This window comes from Mobula birostris, chromosome 18, assembly GCF_030028105.1.
Source record: "Mobula birostris isolate sMobBir1 chromosome 18, sMobBir1.hap1, whole genome shotgun sequence".
NCBI classification, from domain to species: domain Eukaryota; kingdom Metazoa; phylum Chordata; class Chondrichthyes; order Myliobatiformes; family Myliobatidae; genus Mobula; species Mobula birostris.
This window is the reverse complement of record NC_092387.1, coordinates 32,169,899-32,188,876: the sequence shown is the minus strand read 5'-3', so window position 1 is coordinate 32,188,876 and position 18,978 is coordinate 32,169,899. Positions and strand designations below refer to the sequence as shown.

General features: G+C 43.0%; 1 protein-coding gene across 3 annotated transcripts in view; it reads right to left on the bottom strand.

Annotated features, from left to right (window-relative positions):
* The window catches only part of pdlim1 (PDZ and LIM domain 1 (elfin)), an 84,342-nt gene that overhangs the window by 38,115 nt on the left and 27,249 nt on the right, over nt 1–18,978 (bottom strand). For all 3 annotated transcript variants that reach the window (XM_072282446.1, XM_072282449.1, XM_072282447.1), the window contains exon 2: nt 15,896–16,047. In XM_072282446.1, the coding sequence (XP_072138547.1) occupies nt 15,896–16,047 (152 nt within the window). The remainder of the gene's footprint in view (nt 1–15,895; nt 16,048–18,978) is intronic.

Here is an 18,978-nt window from a genome sequence, read left to right as displayed (position 1 = left end):
TCGACCAGTAATGTCTGTCTACAATAACTTCATAGAACACTTTCCCCATTTGTTTGATAATCTGACCTGGAACCCAGGGGTCTTGTCCATTGCAATATTTCTAGCCCTCTGAGCTTGAGTGACTTCACCCTTTGACCAAAGTCTGTGTACCTGACCATCTGTTGTCTCAGATGTTCAACACTGTGGCAGTATTTTCTTCCCAAAAGTGCTTCAGCTGGAGACTTCCCTCGAGGTCTGGATACGGTGTCATTATGTTAACAGAAGTGTGTTGACAGAATTGCCCAATGCTTGTTCCACTCTAGATTTCAGAAGCCACCATTTGAAGGCATCAACAAAACTTTCTGCTTTCTCCGCTTGGTCATTGGACAGTGGATGATATGGAGGTGAGCAGGTGTGGATAATGCCATTGCTCTGGCAGAATTCAACAACCTGCTCTGCACTGAATTGAGTGCTATTGTCAGAAAGAAGTGTTACTGGGATCTTAAAGCAGCCGAAGATCAGCAGCTGTTGATTGACAGCCTTTGTTGCAGCTGACTTCGTAGGTAGTACTTATAGCCATTTAGAATAGCAGTCAACCTGGACCACGTAGCTACACCCATTGACTAGATCAAAGTAGTCAATACTTGCATCAATTAACAAGGTATCTGGACATACCCTGCAGAAAAGGATCTGCAGCTGCTCCTGCTCTGCAGTGGACCAAAAGACCTTCAGCAGCATCTGATACAAGCCAGTAGACTTCACAATAAATCACAGCCACAAATGCATCTTGTTTTCAGTAACCTGTTGATTCACAAGTCTGGAGAGAGCTTCTGCCTGATCAGGTTCCTGGGTTGATGAGTACTTGATTTTAAAATCGTAGGCAACTAACATTGTAGCCCAACTTTGTAAATGGTTAGCTGTATACACCGGGATGCCTTTCTTAGACCTGAAGATGGATAACAGTGGCTTGTGATCAGTAAGGAGAGTGAACTGTCTGCCATAAACCATCTTGTGGAATTTCTTCATGGTAAAGATGATTCCCAAGGCTTTTTTCTCAATTTGTCCATAATTCCTTTCTGCTGTGGTCAATGAAATGGTTGCATATATGACCACTTTTTTGGAACTATCAAGGAAGATATGGGATATGACAACACCTACTCCATGGCTGGACACATTCCATGCAACATCAATTGACAACTCCAGTAAGTTAGATGACAGCATACTTTCCACCTGATCAAAATGCCCTTGGCATTGTTCAGACCATTTCCACATGGCACCCTTGTTGAGCATGGCATTGAGTGCCTCCCTCAGCCGGTGCGTGGCTCAGAAGAATGCTGAATCATGACCGATGTTACCCAAAAATGAACACAAGGTGCTGACATCTAATGGCGTAGACATCTCTAAGACAGCAGCAATGTTTTAGGGATCTGTGTGATTACCATGCTTATCTATGATGAGTCCCAGATACTTGACTGAAGACATCAGGAGGCTGCATTTTTTGCATGAAGTCATAGTCTGCAGTCTTGCAGTTTGTTCAAAACATGGTCCAGGCATTGGCATAGTTGTGTCCGATCCGTGCCCATCACAATGATGTGGTCGAGGTAAATGACAACACCATCAATACCACTCAGCATGGTGTTCATAAGCTACTGAAAAATTGAAGGAACTGCCTTTACCCTGAAGACAGACGGAGGAAGGAAAACAACCCCTTATGTGTTGTTATGGTGAAAAGCTCCTGTGACTTTTCCATTACTTCTGCTTGGCCGTTCTACTTCGTAAAGTAGCGACCACCATTCAATTTTATGAGGAGACTGCAGGTACTGGTAATGGATAATGGTGTGCCTCCAGAGCCGCATTGAGACTAGTTGAGAAGTCTACACACAACCTCACTGTACCATTGGTTTACTTGTTGATGAGTACTGGAGCTGACCAATGTGAGTAGTTGACTGCTTTGATCACACCAGCTTGTTGCTGGCAATTTAAAATTGGTAAGGCTGTGTAAACTTTAAACTCCTTGTAGATTTTGATGGCTTTAAAACATCTTGCCCTCATGCTTATCTGCCCTGGAAGATAGTGAAGGACAACAAAAGCCTTCTTTGTGACCATGCCATTGGCATTTGCTGCAAATGTGTTTCTTGTTTTAGCAGTTCCTTATGTAATGCCATGCAGCACAGTTCCAACACGCTTGGAGATCTGCCGAATGTCTGGGCCACTGGAAACTGCATGATACGGTTCTGTTCGACCAGGTTGAAATCATGTTTCAGCTTGATCAACCACTGACATTCTTGAGTCATATCAGGGTCTTGCTCTGGTCTGGCCAGGAGATGTTTGTGAATGTCTGCATTGCCAGGTGCCTGAAGTCCACAAATGTAAATCAGACATTTGAGCTGTATTTCGGTCATATTACCCAGCATGAACTTTTCACAGGTGTGATTGACAATACCAGATTATGTGACAAAGTCATCGGCATAGTCTTCGATCAGTTTTAGGCAATGGTAGATGAGAGAAGAGAGATGATGGTGCTCCAAAAATGCTTGTTAACTGTTGGACAATAGGTCAAGTGGGTTTCTAGGCATGATGAAATAATGCTCATATTCAGCAGTACCCAGTTTTCTGAGCAAATTGTGTGTCTTCCACAGGTCATCTTTACAGGCGAATTCAACCCAGAAGACATCTTCATAAGGTTTGAACTAGGATTCTAATGCAACTCCCGCATGGCAACAAACTGTAAGTTGGTAATAAACACAACTGACTCAGTTGTGCCCATTACCAATTCTGTTCAGTGTTTGACATTGATGTCATTGGACTCACTGATTAACCCGCTCTTTTTCCTCCTCTCAGATGCAGCGAATGATAACAATCCCACTGGCACTTCTTGGGCCCCGATAAGGGGAGAGGATCATCCCCAGGAGAATTGTTTGTTCTTTGGAAAGATCTTGCGGCACTATTTCACACTTCAGTTGGGAAAGCAAATGAAGTTTCATTTGAAATGTGTCATCTGAGAGGTAGTGTATATGGAAATGTGGCATTCCGTCAGCACTGAATTAGAACTGGATTACATGCTCTGGTATAGGACTTGAACCCACTACCTTCTGATACAAAGAGGAACTAACACAAAGCTAAAGATAGCACAAAGCCAATCTGTTTTCACCTCTTCCTGAATCTACTGGTTGTAAGTCCATACTTAGTTCAAATAACTTTTCACCAAGTACATATTGGATAGTGACTAACAAACGTGTAGGAGAATATTATGGGGGCAGGAGTGTGTAGAAGAAAAGAGACATCAAACCAGGACTGATGGTCTCTTTCTTCCCATAAACCCTATGCTACGGTCACTGGTGTGTGGCCAAGTGGTTAAGGCGTCAGTCTAGTGATCTGAAGGTCGCTAGTTCGAGCCTCAGCTGAGGCAGTGTGTTGTGTCCTTGAGCAAGGCACTTAACCACACATTGCTCTGCGACGACACCGGTGCCATGCAGTATTGGCCCACAGTGGAGAGGGGAGACTTGCAGCATGGGCAACTGCCGGTCTTCCATACAACCTTGCCCAGGCCTGCGCCCTGGAAACCTTCCAAGGCAGAAATCCATGGTTTCACGAGACTAACAGATGTCTATTATGCTACAGTCACTAACAGGGAAACCTGGCTATTTGCATGCTATCCCAGACACTGTTTAAACACCCAGCCTACTGGAACAGTGAACACTCCCTGATCATGGTACCCAAATTTACCTCGAGTCAAACACTGCCTGTACTACCTCAAACAAATAAACCAGTTGAGCAGCTTTGACAGTCTGTTGGGGCAGTTCAAATGGCCAAGCAGCAGCTTCTTTCCTTCACACTGCTCAACACAGCTTATCCATCCATGGTCAGATTACATATCGCAAGAGATGCAATGATGCGGTGTGAGTTGGGTGGAGTCAGATGTAAAACTATCAGCACATTTTCCTGCAAAAGTAGCCAAACAAGTCCCTAGCAAACTGCCCCAGAGCAGACAATAGGAAACCTTCAGTCTGTCTAAGGATGACAGCAGATTAAAGGTGCTGGTGAAACACAGCGATGCTTTACTCTCGGCAAACAGAACTACTAATGACTTTATTAATCACACTTTTTCTGGACAATGATCATTGCAATGAGTAGCCTGTAACTTTCCTTTTGGAGCTGAGCTTTTGAACTGCCTGTATGACCTGGTATTTTAGAGGGTGAACTGAAGTCTCGAAGGTGCAGGTTGATTGTGGCGTGGCCCGTTTGGGACAAATCGAGGTGGCACGGCCCGGGTCAGGTCCAAGAACACGGAAAGAGCCAATGTTTGGCTATTGCTAGAGTGGACTGAAAGTGGCAGATCCAAGGTGAGGTGAGGCAGAGTCAAAGCTGCCGGGCACAGGCCCAAGAGTGTGGAACAGGCCTATGTTTGACTGATTTTAAGCACCAGGCCAGATTGGAAAAGTTGGGTATGGGCCAAATCGAGGTGGCAGGGCCCAGGTCTGAGAATGAGGAATGAACCGATGTTTGGCCAATTTAAGTGCTGGGCCAGTCTGAAATGGTCAGAGTATCAGGGCCAAAGGTGAGGGATGGGCCGGTCTTCAGCTCACTGCTCGGCGAGGTTTACTTGTCTCTGGGCTGAGCTGAGGCTGTGGCCTGCAATGACAGGCTCCTGGACCAGTTGCAATGGTGACTGGCTGCGTGGCTGTGAACTTTATTTCTGTATGTTACTTGCTTACTTTTTATTGTTTGCACGATTTGTTCTTTTTTTTGCACTTGTGTGTTTGACAGTCTTCTTTTTAAAGGGTTCTATTGGGTTTCTTTGTTTTGTGACTGCCTGTAAGGTGACGAATCTCAGCTTGTACATACTTAGATGATAAATGTATTTTGAATGTGTTATATTTATAAACACGTCTTTAGCACAGTAAATTTTCCGAACATGGTTTATAGAAGTATTGTTAAACAAAATTTCATAGATGAAAGGTCTCGACCGGGTAAATTAACCATCCACGTTCCTCTACAGATGCTGCCTAGTGCACTATCTTCCTCATAGAGTTTTGTGGGTTTTATTTGCATAGCAAACTTTGTTAAAGAGGTAATTTTTACAAACGGAGGAGAGTTCATGCATCACTCAGGAAGTCAGGTGGAAATTGAAGGAGTGCAAAGACCTCAGCGGGTTTGCTGAATGCTCAAAATTTGATTTGGGGATAACGTTGGTCAGCGAACACTTGTTACCAGCCCTGGGCTTTGCCATATTTCAAGCAAATTCTGATTTGGTAGTTTTAAACTTATGAAAAGCAACAGCCTGACTCAAGGAAGACTGCATTTGTCTTCAGTGTAAGGAATTAGTAATGACTTCTTGACCCAGCTCTATTTAAATGCATTCTCAGATGGCAAAATAACTGGTGGAGATTTGAAACTACCAAATCTCCAGGGGTTTAATTAAAAACATTACAAAAATTCGTGTAGTCAGTTTGTGCAGATGAACACACTGCATCCATGCATTGAGAGCCGGGGGTGGGGGGGGCGGGGTGGAGTTGGAGGAAGATCACTTAATTGGAACAAGCTAGGAATAATGGATCAATAAGACAGCCTGAGGCCATGCAGCTTCATGTCTGTATATGGTCTGCTCTATTGTTAGCCTGTTGCAGAACCACTCACAACGCCACTTTGCCTAGAATGATCACCAACAATAGGAGACAGAGCACCGTGCCTCCTGTCAGACTTGGGCATAATTTGGCATGAGATTTTTTGCATGCCATTTGGATTACAGACACAATAATGAAAGAGTGCAAGGGATATCTCTCCCCTGGGGCTGAAAAACTGGGCACAGGGCATTCATCACCATTCGTATTGCAATATACACTCAGTAGCCACTTTATTACCTCCTGTACCTACCTAAAATGGCCACCGAGTGTACATTTGTGATCTTCTACTGCTACAGCCCATCCACTTCAAGGTTTGATGTGTTGTGCATTCAGAGATGCTTTTCTGTACACCATTGATGTAACTTGTGGTTATAGGAGTTACTATTGCCTTCCTGTCAGCTTGAACCATTCTCGTCTACCCTCCCTCATGTCCCCACAGAACTGGATGAGCAACAACTGAAGCCCTTGGTCATGCCTTAATGCTTTTATAAGTGTACCAGCAGCAAAAACTGATGAGATCAAGAATTGATTATTCAACAATGATAGTAACATCAACATTCGTAAGTCATGAACATTAGATCCAAAGTCATTTTCCTTGACCAGTGAGTGCAAGGACAAAGGAGAAAACAGTGATTTGGAATCAAATCAAAGACACAGAGTCGGTGTGAAAAAACTAAGGAAAAAAAAGGAACATGTAGTCACTGCATTCCTGCTACATTCTGGTCATTGAGAAGTTAATGAGTGGAAAAGAAGTGGGGAAATATGTACAAACATTCATTGCCCATGAGTTATAGGATCAACAGTCCCATTCATCATGATCAGAACCACCCAGTGATATGCCATTACAATGGAACACAGGGAAAGATGGACAAAAAAGGTATGGTTTCAACCAGTTCACATTTTACTAGTCTGCCAAATACATAACTTATGGGAGCAATTGACTACAGTAAATCAATTGCTCCATCAACTCAGTAACTCCAGTTTTGAAGTTTCCCTTGCAGCTCAATGGACTTCTCTCCAGTGACGATTTCTAGCAGTTCCTTCTTTATTTGGGAATCAGCCCTCCAGGTTTGTCCAGGAGTGGGATGGAAACATTACTTGGAACTTATTATTTCTCTGGGTTTAAAGGGGGCCATGGCTGACAAATCCTGGTAAAAGTGGTGACTTCAGAAAACCAGTAACTCCCTTAGGTGAGCTCACTCACTCAGTCCATTGCCAGAAATGCAAGCCTTGTTTAACAAGGCCTCTGACACACCTCTCACCCAGCACCAGCAGGAATGTACACAGAGCCAGGGAGAGAAGGCAGCACAGGAGGAGGTTAGGAATTAGAGGTTACGTTGGAAAATATGAAGATGTGTTGATAGTTTGTCACAGACTCACTCAGGACACAGATTGCCAGAATGCAACTGGTCCTGAATAATCTGGGATTCCCAGGAATTAATCTTTCTAATCAATTAGTCCTGATGAAGAGTCTCAGCCCAAAATGTCATCTGCTTATTCCTTTCCATAGATGCTGCTGGGTATGCTGAGTTCCTCCAGCATTTTGTGTGTATTGCCTTGGATTTTCAGCAACTGCAAATTTTCTCGTGTTTGCATCATTCTTCTCCAAAGAACCCAGGAGGAAATGGAGGAGATCTAAATACCAAATGTTTCCTTTGAGGGTACAGAAGATGTGGAAGAGAATGAGGGATTACAGGTAAATGAAGAGCCTGCCATGACTTCCACTGTTCACTTCAGACAATGGAGGTTTAAACATCTGGTACACTGAGCAAATAGAAACTGTTAGGAGAGGTAGAGTAATCGATAATCAGGCTCTGGTTCAAAGTGATTGGGAATGAGCCAGAAGAAAAAAAAATTAATCTTTATGCATTAGTTAGTGTTATCCAAGTATACAGCCAGAGGAAACAGATTCAATAGCAACTTGCAGAAGAGAACTGGATAAGTGGCTGTGTGTGGAATGGGAAGAGTGCTACCAAACACCAGCACAGCTTTGACCCAACACCTGCATTCTGTTACTTTATGGCTTTCAGTTTCCTCAAATGTCATCACTTATTTACTCTTACCACCAGGGAGGCGGAGAGAACAGCAGCTCAACGTGGCAGATGAACCTTCCAGTGAGCCTGGTGACCATGTATGGAGAAAGTCCATTCTGCAGGAGGTAGAGCAGTAGATGTGTAGGCAAGTTACAGAGAGATAGAATATAAATCAGTACAGCACAGGAATGGGTTCTTTGGCCCACAATGTTGTGCCGAAACAAGTAAATTAGTAATCAAACGGCCAACTAAACTAATCCCTTGTGCCTACAGAATGTCCACACCCCTCCATTTTCCTCACAGTCAAGAGGAATGATACTGCAGTCATAGGGGATTTCAATTTACCCAATATTTATTGGGCAACACTCAGAATCAGAAGGAGTGAGATTTTAAAATGGACTCAGGAAAAATGTTTGTGTCAGTACACAGACAGTCCTACAAAGGAAGGGGGTCATTCTGTGTTGTGAAGTTGGGCAAGTGGACAAAGTTTCAATGGGAGAATACTTTGGAAATAGTATTCATAACTTGGTGAGTTTTAAAGTAATTATGGAAAGGCACAAAGACAGCAGAGAAATGAAGTGGACAACAAATTTGGGGATCCTTGGATATCAGAGTATATAAATGGTTTGATTAAATAAATAAAAAGAAAGAATACAGTGAAGTATTGTGGGTCCCATTGTGGGCAGAAAGGACTATGCATGTATAGACACAAGAATATGTGGGCAAGCTTTTCACCTCTATTCACCAAAGTGAAAGACGTTGGAGTTGGAGATTTCATTATGGATCGTAAAATTCTGCCTGATAAGAGTGAAAAGGAACTTGAAGTTGAGCAAGTTCCTAGGGCCTATGAGATATAGCCCAGGCTGATGTGGGAGGCAAGGGAAGAAATTACCATGGCCATGAGAGAGATATTTAAAGCTTGAGCCACACACACACACACACACACACACACACACACACACACACACACACACACACACACAGAGTTCTGCCAGCATTGTGTAAGTCAGGCAGCATCTATGCAGGGAATAAACAGTCAACATTTCAGGCTGAGACCCTTCATCAGAACACAAATGCTTGAAATTAGCAGCTTCTTTCTGACTTTTGCTCCTTCCATTCCAGACCTGATGAAGGGTCTTGGCCTGAAATGTCAACCGTTTATTCTGCATAGATGCTGCCTAACTTGCAGAGTTCTGCCAGCATTTTGTGTGTGCTGAAGATATCCAGCATCTGCAAGAACCTCACGCTGATATTTAAATTTTGATTGCCACAAGCAACTAGACAAAGGGCAGCATCAATACTCCAGATAATTCTCAGATTTTACAAAAAGCCTCAGACTTAAAACATTAACCATTTCACTTTTCACTGATACTGTTGGACCTGCTGAGCTTTTCCAGCATGTTCTTCTTGCTTTACTGGATAGCCTGGGCTTGTCTTCCTGTGAGCAGAGGAGAGCTCTCAGGAGATAAGCAAAAAAATATGAGAGACATAGCAGATAGTAAAAAACAAAATTTCTCCATTTACAAGGTACCCATGATGAGTCACAAGGCACCTATGCTGCCTTGCAGCTATATGCACTCATGGGGGAAGGCTTCAGGAGTAAAGCCTGAGGAAAAATCCAGAGCTGGACTCCCTAAGGCCAACCTATATTGAGTTCAATGCCGACTGGCAACTCCTGTGACGCCGCTGGTGCTGAACTATGCATGGGCAACAGCTTGCTTTCCATCTTGCACTGCCCTGGCTTGCATGTCACGTAGACAGCTAGCTCCCACTCTACAACATCCATGGTTGACCCTGACCAACAGAGGGCCTCAGGATGATGAGAAACAAGAGATTCAGAGGGAATTAAAAGAAAAGATTTTTTTCCACCCAGAAGGTGGTTACGATTTGGAACACACTGCTGAGAGTGTGATGGTGGTGGCAGGGACTCTCATGATATTTAAGCCTCTGGGCCATCACTTAAATAACTAACATATAGAACACAGTGGATCAAACACTAAGACACGGCAATGATGGGACAAGATGAACAGTTCTGTGCTGTGTGACTATGTCTCAATGAAAGAGCCCAGATCACTGCTGCTGCAGACGCGTACATGAGGCAGGGGCTAGTCTAGGTGACTTTAGGTTGATTTGGCATCAATGGCCACCTCTGGGTCAACTTCATTCAATATGCAGAAAGGGCAGTAAAGGAAACTGACCTATGTTTCTGTTGCCACTATCACAGTCTCACTATTTCCCAAAGCCCAATACAGCCAAAGAAGCACTTTGTGCAGTCACTGTTTGCATAGGGAACCAAGACAGGCCACTTGGGCAGAGCACACTGTGAAGTGATAATGACCAGGAAAATCTGTTCAAGTGTTGCACTTTAGGATAAATCATAAACACGAGAAATTCTGTGGATGCTGGAAATTCAGAGCAACACACAAAATGCTGGAGGAACACAGCACGTCAGACAGCATCTATGGAGAGGAATAAAGAGTTGACGTCTCAGGCTGAGATCCTTCATCAAGGTTTGAAAGGAAAGGGGAAGAGGCCAGAATAAGAAGGTGGCGAGAGGCAAAGGAGTACAAGCTGGAAAATGATATGTGAAACCAGGTTAGGGAGAAGGTGGGTGGGTAGGGGAGGGCAGATGAAGTGATCCACCACCCCTTTGCCCCCCACCCCCCAGCCTCCCTGCTTCTCAATTCACCCCCAGCTCTCTGGAGCAGAGAATGAGAACTAATTACAAACTTTGGAAGAAATTCCTCCACATCTCCAGCTTGAACAGACCACCCAACTTGAAGCTATGCCTCTCAATTATAGACTTCTCCAGGGAGGAATCTACCCTCTAAGACACAAAATACTCTGCAGGTGCTGGGGTCAAAGCAACAGTCACAACACGCTGAAGGAACTCAGCTGAGTGTCGCTTCTACCCTCTAAGATATGTTAATTCTCATTCATTATCTTCACAACATCTAAGTACAGATAACCCCAACATTTCAGCAGTTCACATAATGGAAATACGACCTTATGGAATCCACTACCAAAGAAATTTGAGATATGGAATAAAAATCTGCTCTTCTGGAATACTTAGGAGAACAAAGTGTAAAAGAAACAACAAACTTTGGTATTGGGATTTTTCTGTAACATGAACTCTTGGCAAATATTGGCAAAGGCTTTCTATAAACACAGCTTCTCTGTAACAAAGGATAACACTGTAATGTTGTATCCTTCTATTCTTCCAAGTATGGTAGATAATGTCAAAATTCATCCTTCCTCACCAGTGGTTCCTGTTCTAGCTATTTATTTCAACTATTCACTTTAGGTCTGTGAACTGATTTCCTATACCAGGTACCTTCAAACCTATATCCCCTATTTTGTGCAGTTATATGTCACTTTACCAGAATACCTCATGAAGTCCAAATATACTATATGCACTGGGTTCCCTTTGTCTTCTATGCCAATTACAGCCCTTAAAGAACTCTCAAACAAGAGAAAATCTTCAGGTGCTGGAAATCCGAGCAATACACGCAAAATGCTGGAGGAACTCGGCAGGCCAGGCAGCAGCTCGGACTTAGCCCTGCGGAAGGGTCTCTGCCCGAAACGTTGACTGGACTTTTTTCCATAGATGCTGCCTGGCCTGCTGAGCTCCTCCAGAATTCTGTGTGTTCCCTAAAGAACTCTAGTAGTTTTCTGTATTCCCTTTCATAACATAATTAGGCAGAACCAATGTTGTCTTAAGCTCTCAGTCTCTAGCCTTTCCTTAATAAAACATTCCAGCAATTTTTCCCCCTAATGGGAAGCTAACCATCCTGTTACTCCCCAGTTATCTTCCTCCTCTGTCTTGAGGAATCTTACCACATTTCCAATCCACTAGAAACTAAATTCACAGTCTCATAAACAATCAACACAACGACGACCAGAATTTAAGACACATGGCTTATGCTATTATTGTTCGACATGATACAAATTGGTATTGGTTTATTATTGTCACATACTGAGATATGGAGAGAAACTTAGTCTTGCAAGCCATCCATACAGATCATTTCAAAACAAAGTACCTTGAGATAATACAAGGGGAAACAATAACAGAATGCAGCATATAGTGTCACATTGACAGAGAAAGCAAGACAGTAAGGTGCAAGGACCATGGGTTTTGCACCCAGAAAGGGCAGATCAAGACAGTTCAACAATCAGAGCTTGTGTCAGTGACGCATTTACTCACTACTGTACAGGTTCATCAGCACAGATAAATGGGTGATGAACTTCCATTAGAAATCGAAACCATGACCCTCTGATTGAAACAGAAAGTGAGCTGACAATTATAAGGAGAAAGGAGCTGAAATAAAGAAGGTATGAGAAATGGCAGTCAAGGCAGAACACTCTTGACAAATATAATGTAACAGAAAATCCTGACGAGAGGCTCTGGTGGAGAAAAGAGCAATCGAGACAGACAGAGTAACTGGGAACCGTGAGGTGGAGATGATGGACTCCCTGTGGAAAACGCAGCTGTAATGAAGTATTAGTGGGGAAGTTTGCGGTTAATGGTGGCCACATGGGAGATGTGTGGAAACTGGAAGAGTTGCTATTAAAATAAAGCAATAAGTGATCATAAATGACCTGCCATACTCTAGACAAGAAAACAATGTTTTGAAACCAACCGAAATCTGAAGCCTCTGAACACTATTATTAAAAGGGAAGGGCGGGAAATGTTGGCACCTAAAAAAAAAACCTGCAGTCTGTGCCCTGAAGACTAATTGTCTGCAGCACTTGTAAGAAATTAAGAGCAAATAAAAATTCCATCTTGATGCGTGAAAATAATTCCCAGATTCCGATCTGCTGCTTTTTGAAGGTACTCATGTTACTGCTGCCCAAGCTGCTCGCAGCCCACACAGCGAGTAGAGAAACAGCAAATAATCCCAGCTCATCATCATTCAGCTCCGCCAAGGGGAAGCCCCACACATCCCAGGTTCTCAATCTGCAGCAGAAATACAATCTCATTCTCCATCCTGTGAGAACATTGAACCCAATATACTGAAGTTATGACACACTCCCAAAGACTGGAAAGAAAAAAGATTCAGTCTACTGTTCCCTGTCTGCAGTTACTGTGGTTCCTTGTCGGCGAGACATGAAAAGATTTAAACTGGGTTCCAATTCACCCACACACCTAAACACAAAGCAGATTCACAGACAACAAACAGGATTCACCATCGAAAACAATGTGAAAAATGGTTATTTATGAAAATCAAAGAAATCCAGATGCTGGAAGTATGAAACAAAAACAGAAAATGATGGGAGACCAGACAGCATGTGTGGAAGGACTAAGAGAGAAAACAGGTTATGCTGAAGTTATACAGAGGGTGGGGAGGGATGGATAGGACATTTCCTGACCTGCTCAATGTTTCAACACGCCAAGAGCAGGAGACGCTCAGCAGGTCAGGGAGCACCTATGGGGTGAGATGGACAGTCTATGTTTCAGGTCACATTCATCTTCATCTGGACTGCATGTTTCTACTATTTCTGTGAAGAATATTCAATCACAATCATTATACATCAGAGTTTTAGTGTTATTTTTGCCAATTCCTCTGATGTTCTCTCTCCTTTGTCACACAGCTTCCCCATCCCTTTCCTTCCCAAGAATCTCCTTCTCCTCTGTTATTGATTACAGGATGAAAATTGTTTGTCTGAGCATCTCTCATTTTTACTTTGTCTCCATCGCAGGGCACTGGAGCTCAGGCATTTTTTTCCCCTGTGCTATACTGACAGTCACGCAATCTTACCACAGAAACACGCCAAGTCTTGTGAGTGAAATTTTTATGTGCGATCAATGTTGGGACTACAACGGCAAAACTAATGGAAAATTTCCTGTAGGAAGCTCCATCTTGTAGAAATGCATATGCTGGTTTAAAACTGTGCTGAACTATACTGAAATACTGTATGCCTTTTGATTTTGTGTTTTATATTCTGGATTTTCTCTCTTATTTCTTTTTTGCCATTTTCACATTTTTGTTCTGCGCATGGGGGGTGGGGGGAGAGGGTCAAGGGAGGTCCTGATGTTTTTCTTTGAACGGGTTGTTTCCATGGTTCATCTTTGTTTTCTGTGGGAAGACAAACTTCAGGGCTGTATACTTCATACATACTTTGATACTAAATGTACTTTGAACACTTCTACTGCTGAGCTAATAGGCTCGGAGTACCTGGTTACAGAAACCAATCCAACTTAGTCATTGGTAGCTACATTACTACATCGTGCCCCCAATTATGAAGAAGCCAAACAGGCCAAGTGCCAGTTTCAATAATCTGGGATCTTTCTACACCCACATAGTTTAATTACAGACTAAAGGAAACAAAAAATCATGCATTGTTTAATTAAAATGGACTTGGGCCTTTGTTCACCAAAAGACATCACAGGCGTTTTCTTAAGTTGAAGTGGCAACAAAGGAAGCCAATACAAGAGGCAATTAAGTAAATAACCAGCTAACATATTCTTTAGGATATTATTTAAAGAGTAAATATTGGTCACAACATTCCTTTACATCATGCAAATCTTCACATAACTGAAGGTAGGCAATTTGTCAGTTCTGTACAAGGAGTAACACCCTAGCTTAAGTGGTCATGTCTCTGGAGTGGGACTTGATCACACCAATAGGGGGATGTGACCTACAACCAAGGCACACTTGGTGGCTAAGAAATGCTTTAGTCCATTTGTAAAGTTGCCATTGTCAGACCCTGGGATTACTCACCATTCAGAAGAGAAAAGTGAGAAGTATTTTATTAAACACAACAGTCCATCTTCCAACCCCTCCCTAGTAATGCAGCCCAACTTTTTTGGCGCTACATCGACAACAGCTTTAGTGCTGCTAAGTTCGTCAATGGCATCAGCTTTACCCCCAACTTCCACCCTGCCCTTAAATAACTTGGTCTATTTCTGACACCTCTATTCCTTTTCTTGATCTCTCGGTCTCCATCTCTGGAGACAAACGGCCTACAAATACCTTCCATAAACCTATCAACTCTCACAGCTGTCTTGACTACTTCTTTCTACCCTGTCTCCTGTAAAAATGCCATTCTCTTTTCTCAGTTCCTTTGTCTCTGCTGCATCTGTTCCCTGGATGAGGTTTTCCTTTCCAGGATATCAGAGATGTCCATCTTCTTCAAAGAAAGGGATTTCCTTTCCTCTACCATTGATGCTGCCTTCACCCATCTTTCTGGCACCTTAACTGGGATAGATTTCCTCTTGACTTCACGTACCATCCCATGAGCTTCCATATCCACCAGAACATTCTCCACAACTTCCACCATCTCCAAAGGGATCCTATCAAACATATCTTTACCTCCCCACCACCCTGTTTTCTGCAGACTGCTGCCCTCTATTTCACTTGTCCATTTATCCCTCCCAGGACTTATCCCTGAAAGTGGCCAAAGTGATACACCTTCATATTCACCTCCTCCCTCACCCTCATTCAGGCTCAAAACAGTCCTTCCAGGTGAGGCACACTTCACTTGTTAATTTGTTGGGGTTGTCTCCTGTGTCTGATGCTCCCAATGTAGCCTCCTCTATATTGGTGAGTCCTGACTTAAACAGTGGGAAATCACTTTGTTGAGAACCTCACTCTACCTGCAAGAATCAGGATTTCCCGGTGATCAACCATTTTAATTTCAATCCCCATTCCTAATCCGACCTGTCAGTCTACAGCCTCCTCTACTGTCACAATGAGCCCACTCCCAGACTGGAGGAGCAATGTCTCATATTCCAACTGGGTAGCCTCCAACCTGATGGTACGAACTTCAATTTTTCTACCTTCCAATATTTTTCCCCTCCTCCTTCCCTCTGCTTACATTCCCCATTCTGGCTCCCCTCTTAACTATTCTCTTTTCCTCACTTGCCTATCACCTCTGCTTGGTAACCCTTCTACTTCCCTTTCTCACATGGTCCACTCTCCTCTCCAATCAGATCCCATCTTCTCCAGCCCTTTACTTTTTCCACCTATCAGCTCCGAGCTTCTTACCTCATTTCCCCTTCCCGCAGACAGCTGACTTCACCTATCACCTGCTAGCTTGTAATCCTTCCCCTCTCCTCACCTTCCTATTCTGGCTTCTTACCCCTTCCTTTCCAGTCTTGATGAAGGGTCTCAGCCCAAAACGTCAACTGTCTATTTGTTTCCATAGATGCTGCCTGACCTGTTTAGTCTCTCCACCATTTTGTGTGTGTTGCTCTGCAATTCCAGCATCAGCAGCATCTCTTGTGCTTAGTATTTTATTCATACAATGCTGTTTTACCTGGAAATCAGGAACGTCAGCTCATCTCCATATCCTTTGATCTTGTTCTGAGCATCCAAGTGGGTCATTCCATCAGTTTTTTCTCCATCAATGTCCAAGATTACATCCCCAACACACAGCTTGGCAGCCTCCGCTTTACTCCCTGGAGTTATCTGACAACAGAAAGTTGAGATTTTAATTACCAAAATATAAAGTCTGGGTGGGGGAGGGGTGATGAAGTAAGTGTGTACTGTTCTCGATGGCATTTATATGTGTGGCCCACATTCTGTTCGTAATTTCATTTGAGAAAAGGACTCTCCCAATTCTGCATTTGCTGACCTATCCCCTAAGGGCAGAATGCTAGAACACAGCATGGCCATTCACACAGGTAGTGTCATTATACAGCAGATATTTACAATGACAACTCAGGAGTTAAGAAGGTGGTACAAATGGAGAATCATCAATGGCTGCTAATTCAACACTTCACCAAAGAGGACATAATTCCAACAGCCAAGTATTAGCATAGAGTTAAGTATGTAAACTTCAAATTTTGTGCGTAAAGTTGGGAAAATAATCAAATTTACTTATCAATCATGACAAGCCTTCTGCTAGAGGAGATCCAAGGCGAAGTTATTTAGCAATCAAAAGATACAAGCTCATTCTCTCGATGAAATTCTTCACAAACCCTCACTACATATTTTCCTCAAATGTTTGCTGAATTAACTCCATTTTCTCTTCCAATTGAAATAGTAGATAAAGCAAAAGGGCAGCAGAAACCCAGGCAGCTCCTTGAATGGGGCTGCTTGTCAGGGTAAAATTCTGCCATTGTTGACACAGCAATGGATCCAGTTCTGGCCAGTAATCAAATGCCCCACAGAATAGTGCCCAACAGTGGCTAAAAACAGCACATTTCAACTCCCATGTGTTGACGTTACTTGGAGCATCTTAGATCACAAGTCATAGGAGCAAAATTAGGCCATTCAGCCCATTGAGTCTTCTCATCCATTTCATCATGGCTGATTTATTATTCCTTTCAACCCCATTTTCCCACCTTCTCCCAGAAACCTTTGACACCCTTACTAATCAAGAACTTCTCCACTACTGGAAACATGCTCTCCACATTTGGAAACATGCTCTCCACATCCACTCTATCCAGGCTTTTCAAGATCAGTAGGTTTTATTGAAATTCTCCTCTCATCCTTCTAAACATTAGTAAATACAGGTTGGGAGCCATCAAACACTCCTCATACATTGATATTTCATTCCAGAGATTGTTCGTGTAAACCTCCTCTGGACCCTGCCCAATACTGGATCATTCTTCCTTCAATATGGGGCACAAAACTGCTCACAATATTCAAAATGTAGTCTAATGAACACCTTATAAAACCTCAGCATTACATTCTTGCCATGACATGATTGATCACACCATCTACTCCACTGGCCAGCCATATGCATCTGCTCTCATCCAATCCTATACTCATCTATCCAGTGTCAACAACCTCCAACAACTGGCAAGTTGCTGACATGACCTCCAATAACTCATGCCTTCACTCCTGCAACATTTCAATGGGGTCTCTCAAAGATCTATATTTGCACCCGTCACCTACACACTGTGTCATCAACTTCCTCGTGCAGAGCAAGATACCATGGGTAGGTTGACATTACACCAATTCCGCTCACAAAACACTCCCTTGTCTACCATCTGAGTTTTCTAATACACAGTTCTGGGAAAATTTCCACCAACTAGGTACTCAAAAAGGCAGAGGACACTATCCTCCATACCTGTAACACCTATCCATAATAACAGCCTCCAAGCTTCCTCTGCTGACTGACTAAAACTAAACCACAAACAATTCTAGTGGGGTTTATGATCACAGGAGGAGGTTCATACCAAACATCCCTCCATCAAAATAAAAAGCAAAATACTGCAAATTCTGTATATCCAAAATAAAGCAAAGGGCAGTTCGGGCAGCATCTGTGGAGAGATGAACAGATTTAATGTTTCAAGTCGATATGCTTCATACAAAAGAAAGCTTTTCTGTCATCCAGTGAAAACATTAATCATGTAGTTCCACTAATGCCACATGGTCTAAGAACTCCCATAACTTTTTTCCAGTTCAGCTTCTATTCCTATGAAACAACTGCATAGAGTTGAGTGTGGTCCCAAACATTCCCATGCTCTCTCTCTGTGAGCCAATGGATTCTGCTTTATTCCCAACAATATGCCAGTGGGTTAAAGATTACCAGAAAGGTAATTGGCAAAAGAATCAAAGGGGAGTCGATTGATAAGTGAGAGAAAAATCATTTCAGGAATAAAGGCAAATAAGAGGGTAAATGAGACTGACACGGTTACCCTGGAAGCTTGGCATGGCCACAGTGGGCTAAATAGTCTCCTCTGTATCACTGAGTGTAAAAGGGTTGTGCATCTGTGGAAAACAACAGTATCGAGTTCTACTGTTCACTCACCCAGAATAGTACAGAACAGTACAGGCCCTTTGGCCCACCATGTTGTGCCCACCTTTTGACCTACTTCAAAACCAATTTAACCGTTCCCTCCTACATAGCCAATTACCCTCCATTTCTCTTTCATCCATATGCCTATCTAAAAGTCTCTTAAATGTCCCTAATGTATCTGTCTCTACCATCACCCGCGCCAGTGAATTCCATGTACTCACCACTCTGTGTAAAAAAAATTATCTCTGACATCCCCCCTATTAACACGAGAGGGCACAGTTTTAAGGTGCTTGGAAGTAGCTACAGAGATGTCAGGGGCAAGTTTTTTTTTTAAAAGCAGAGAGTGGTGAGTGCATGGAAGGGGCTGCCGGCAACAGTGGTGGAGGCAGATACAATAGGGTCTTTTAAGAGACTCCTGGATAGATACATGGAGCTTAGAAAAGTAGAGGGCTATGGGTAACCCCACATGATTGGAACAGCATTGTGGCTGAAGGACCTGTATTGTGTAGTATCTATGTTTCTATGCTTTCTTCCAATCACCATAAAATTACCCCCTTTTGTATTATCCATTTCCACTCCGGGGAAAAGATACTTGAACTACGCCTCATCACCCTATACATCTCTATCCTCTCAACCTCCTTTACTCCAAA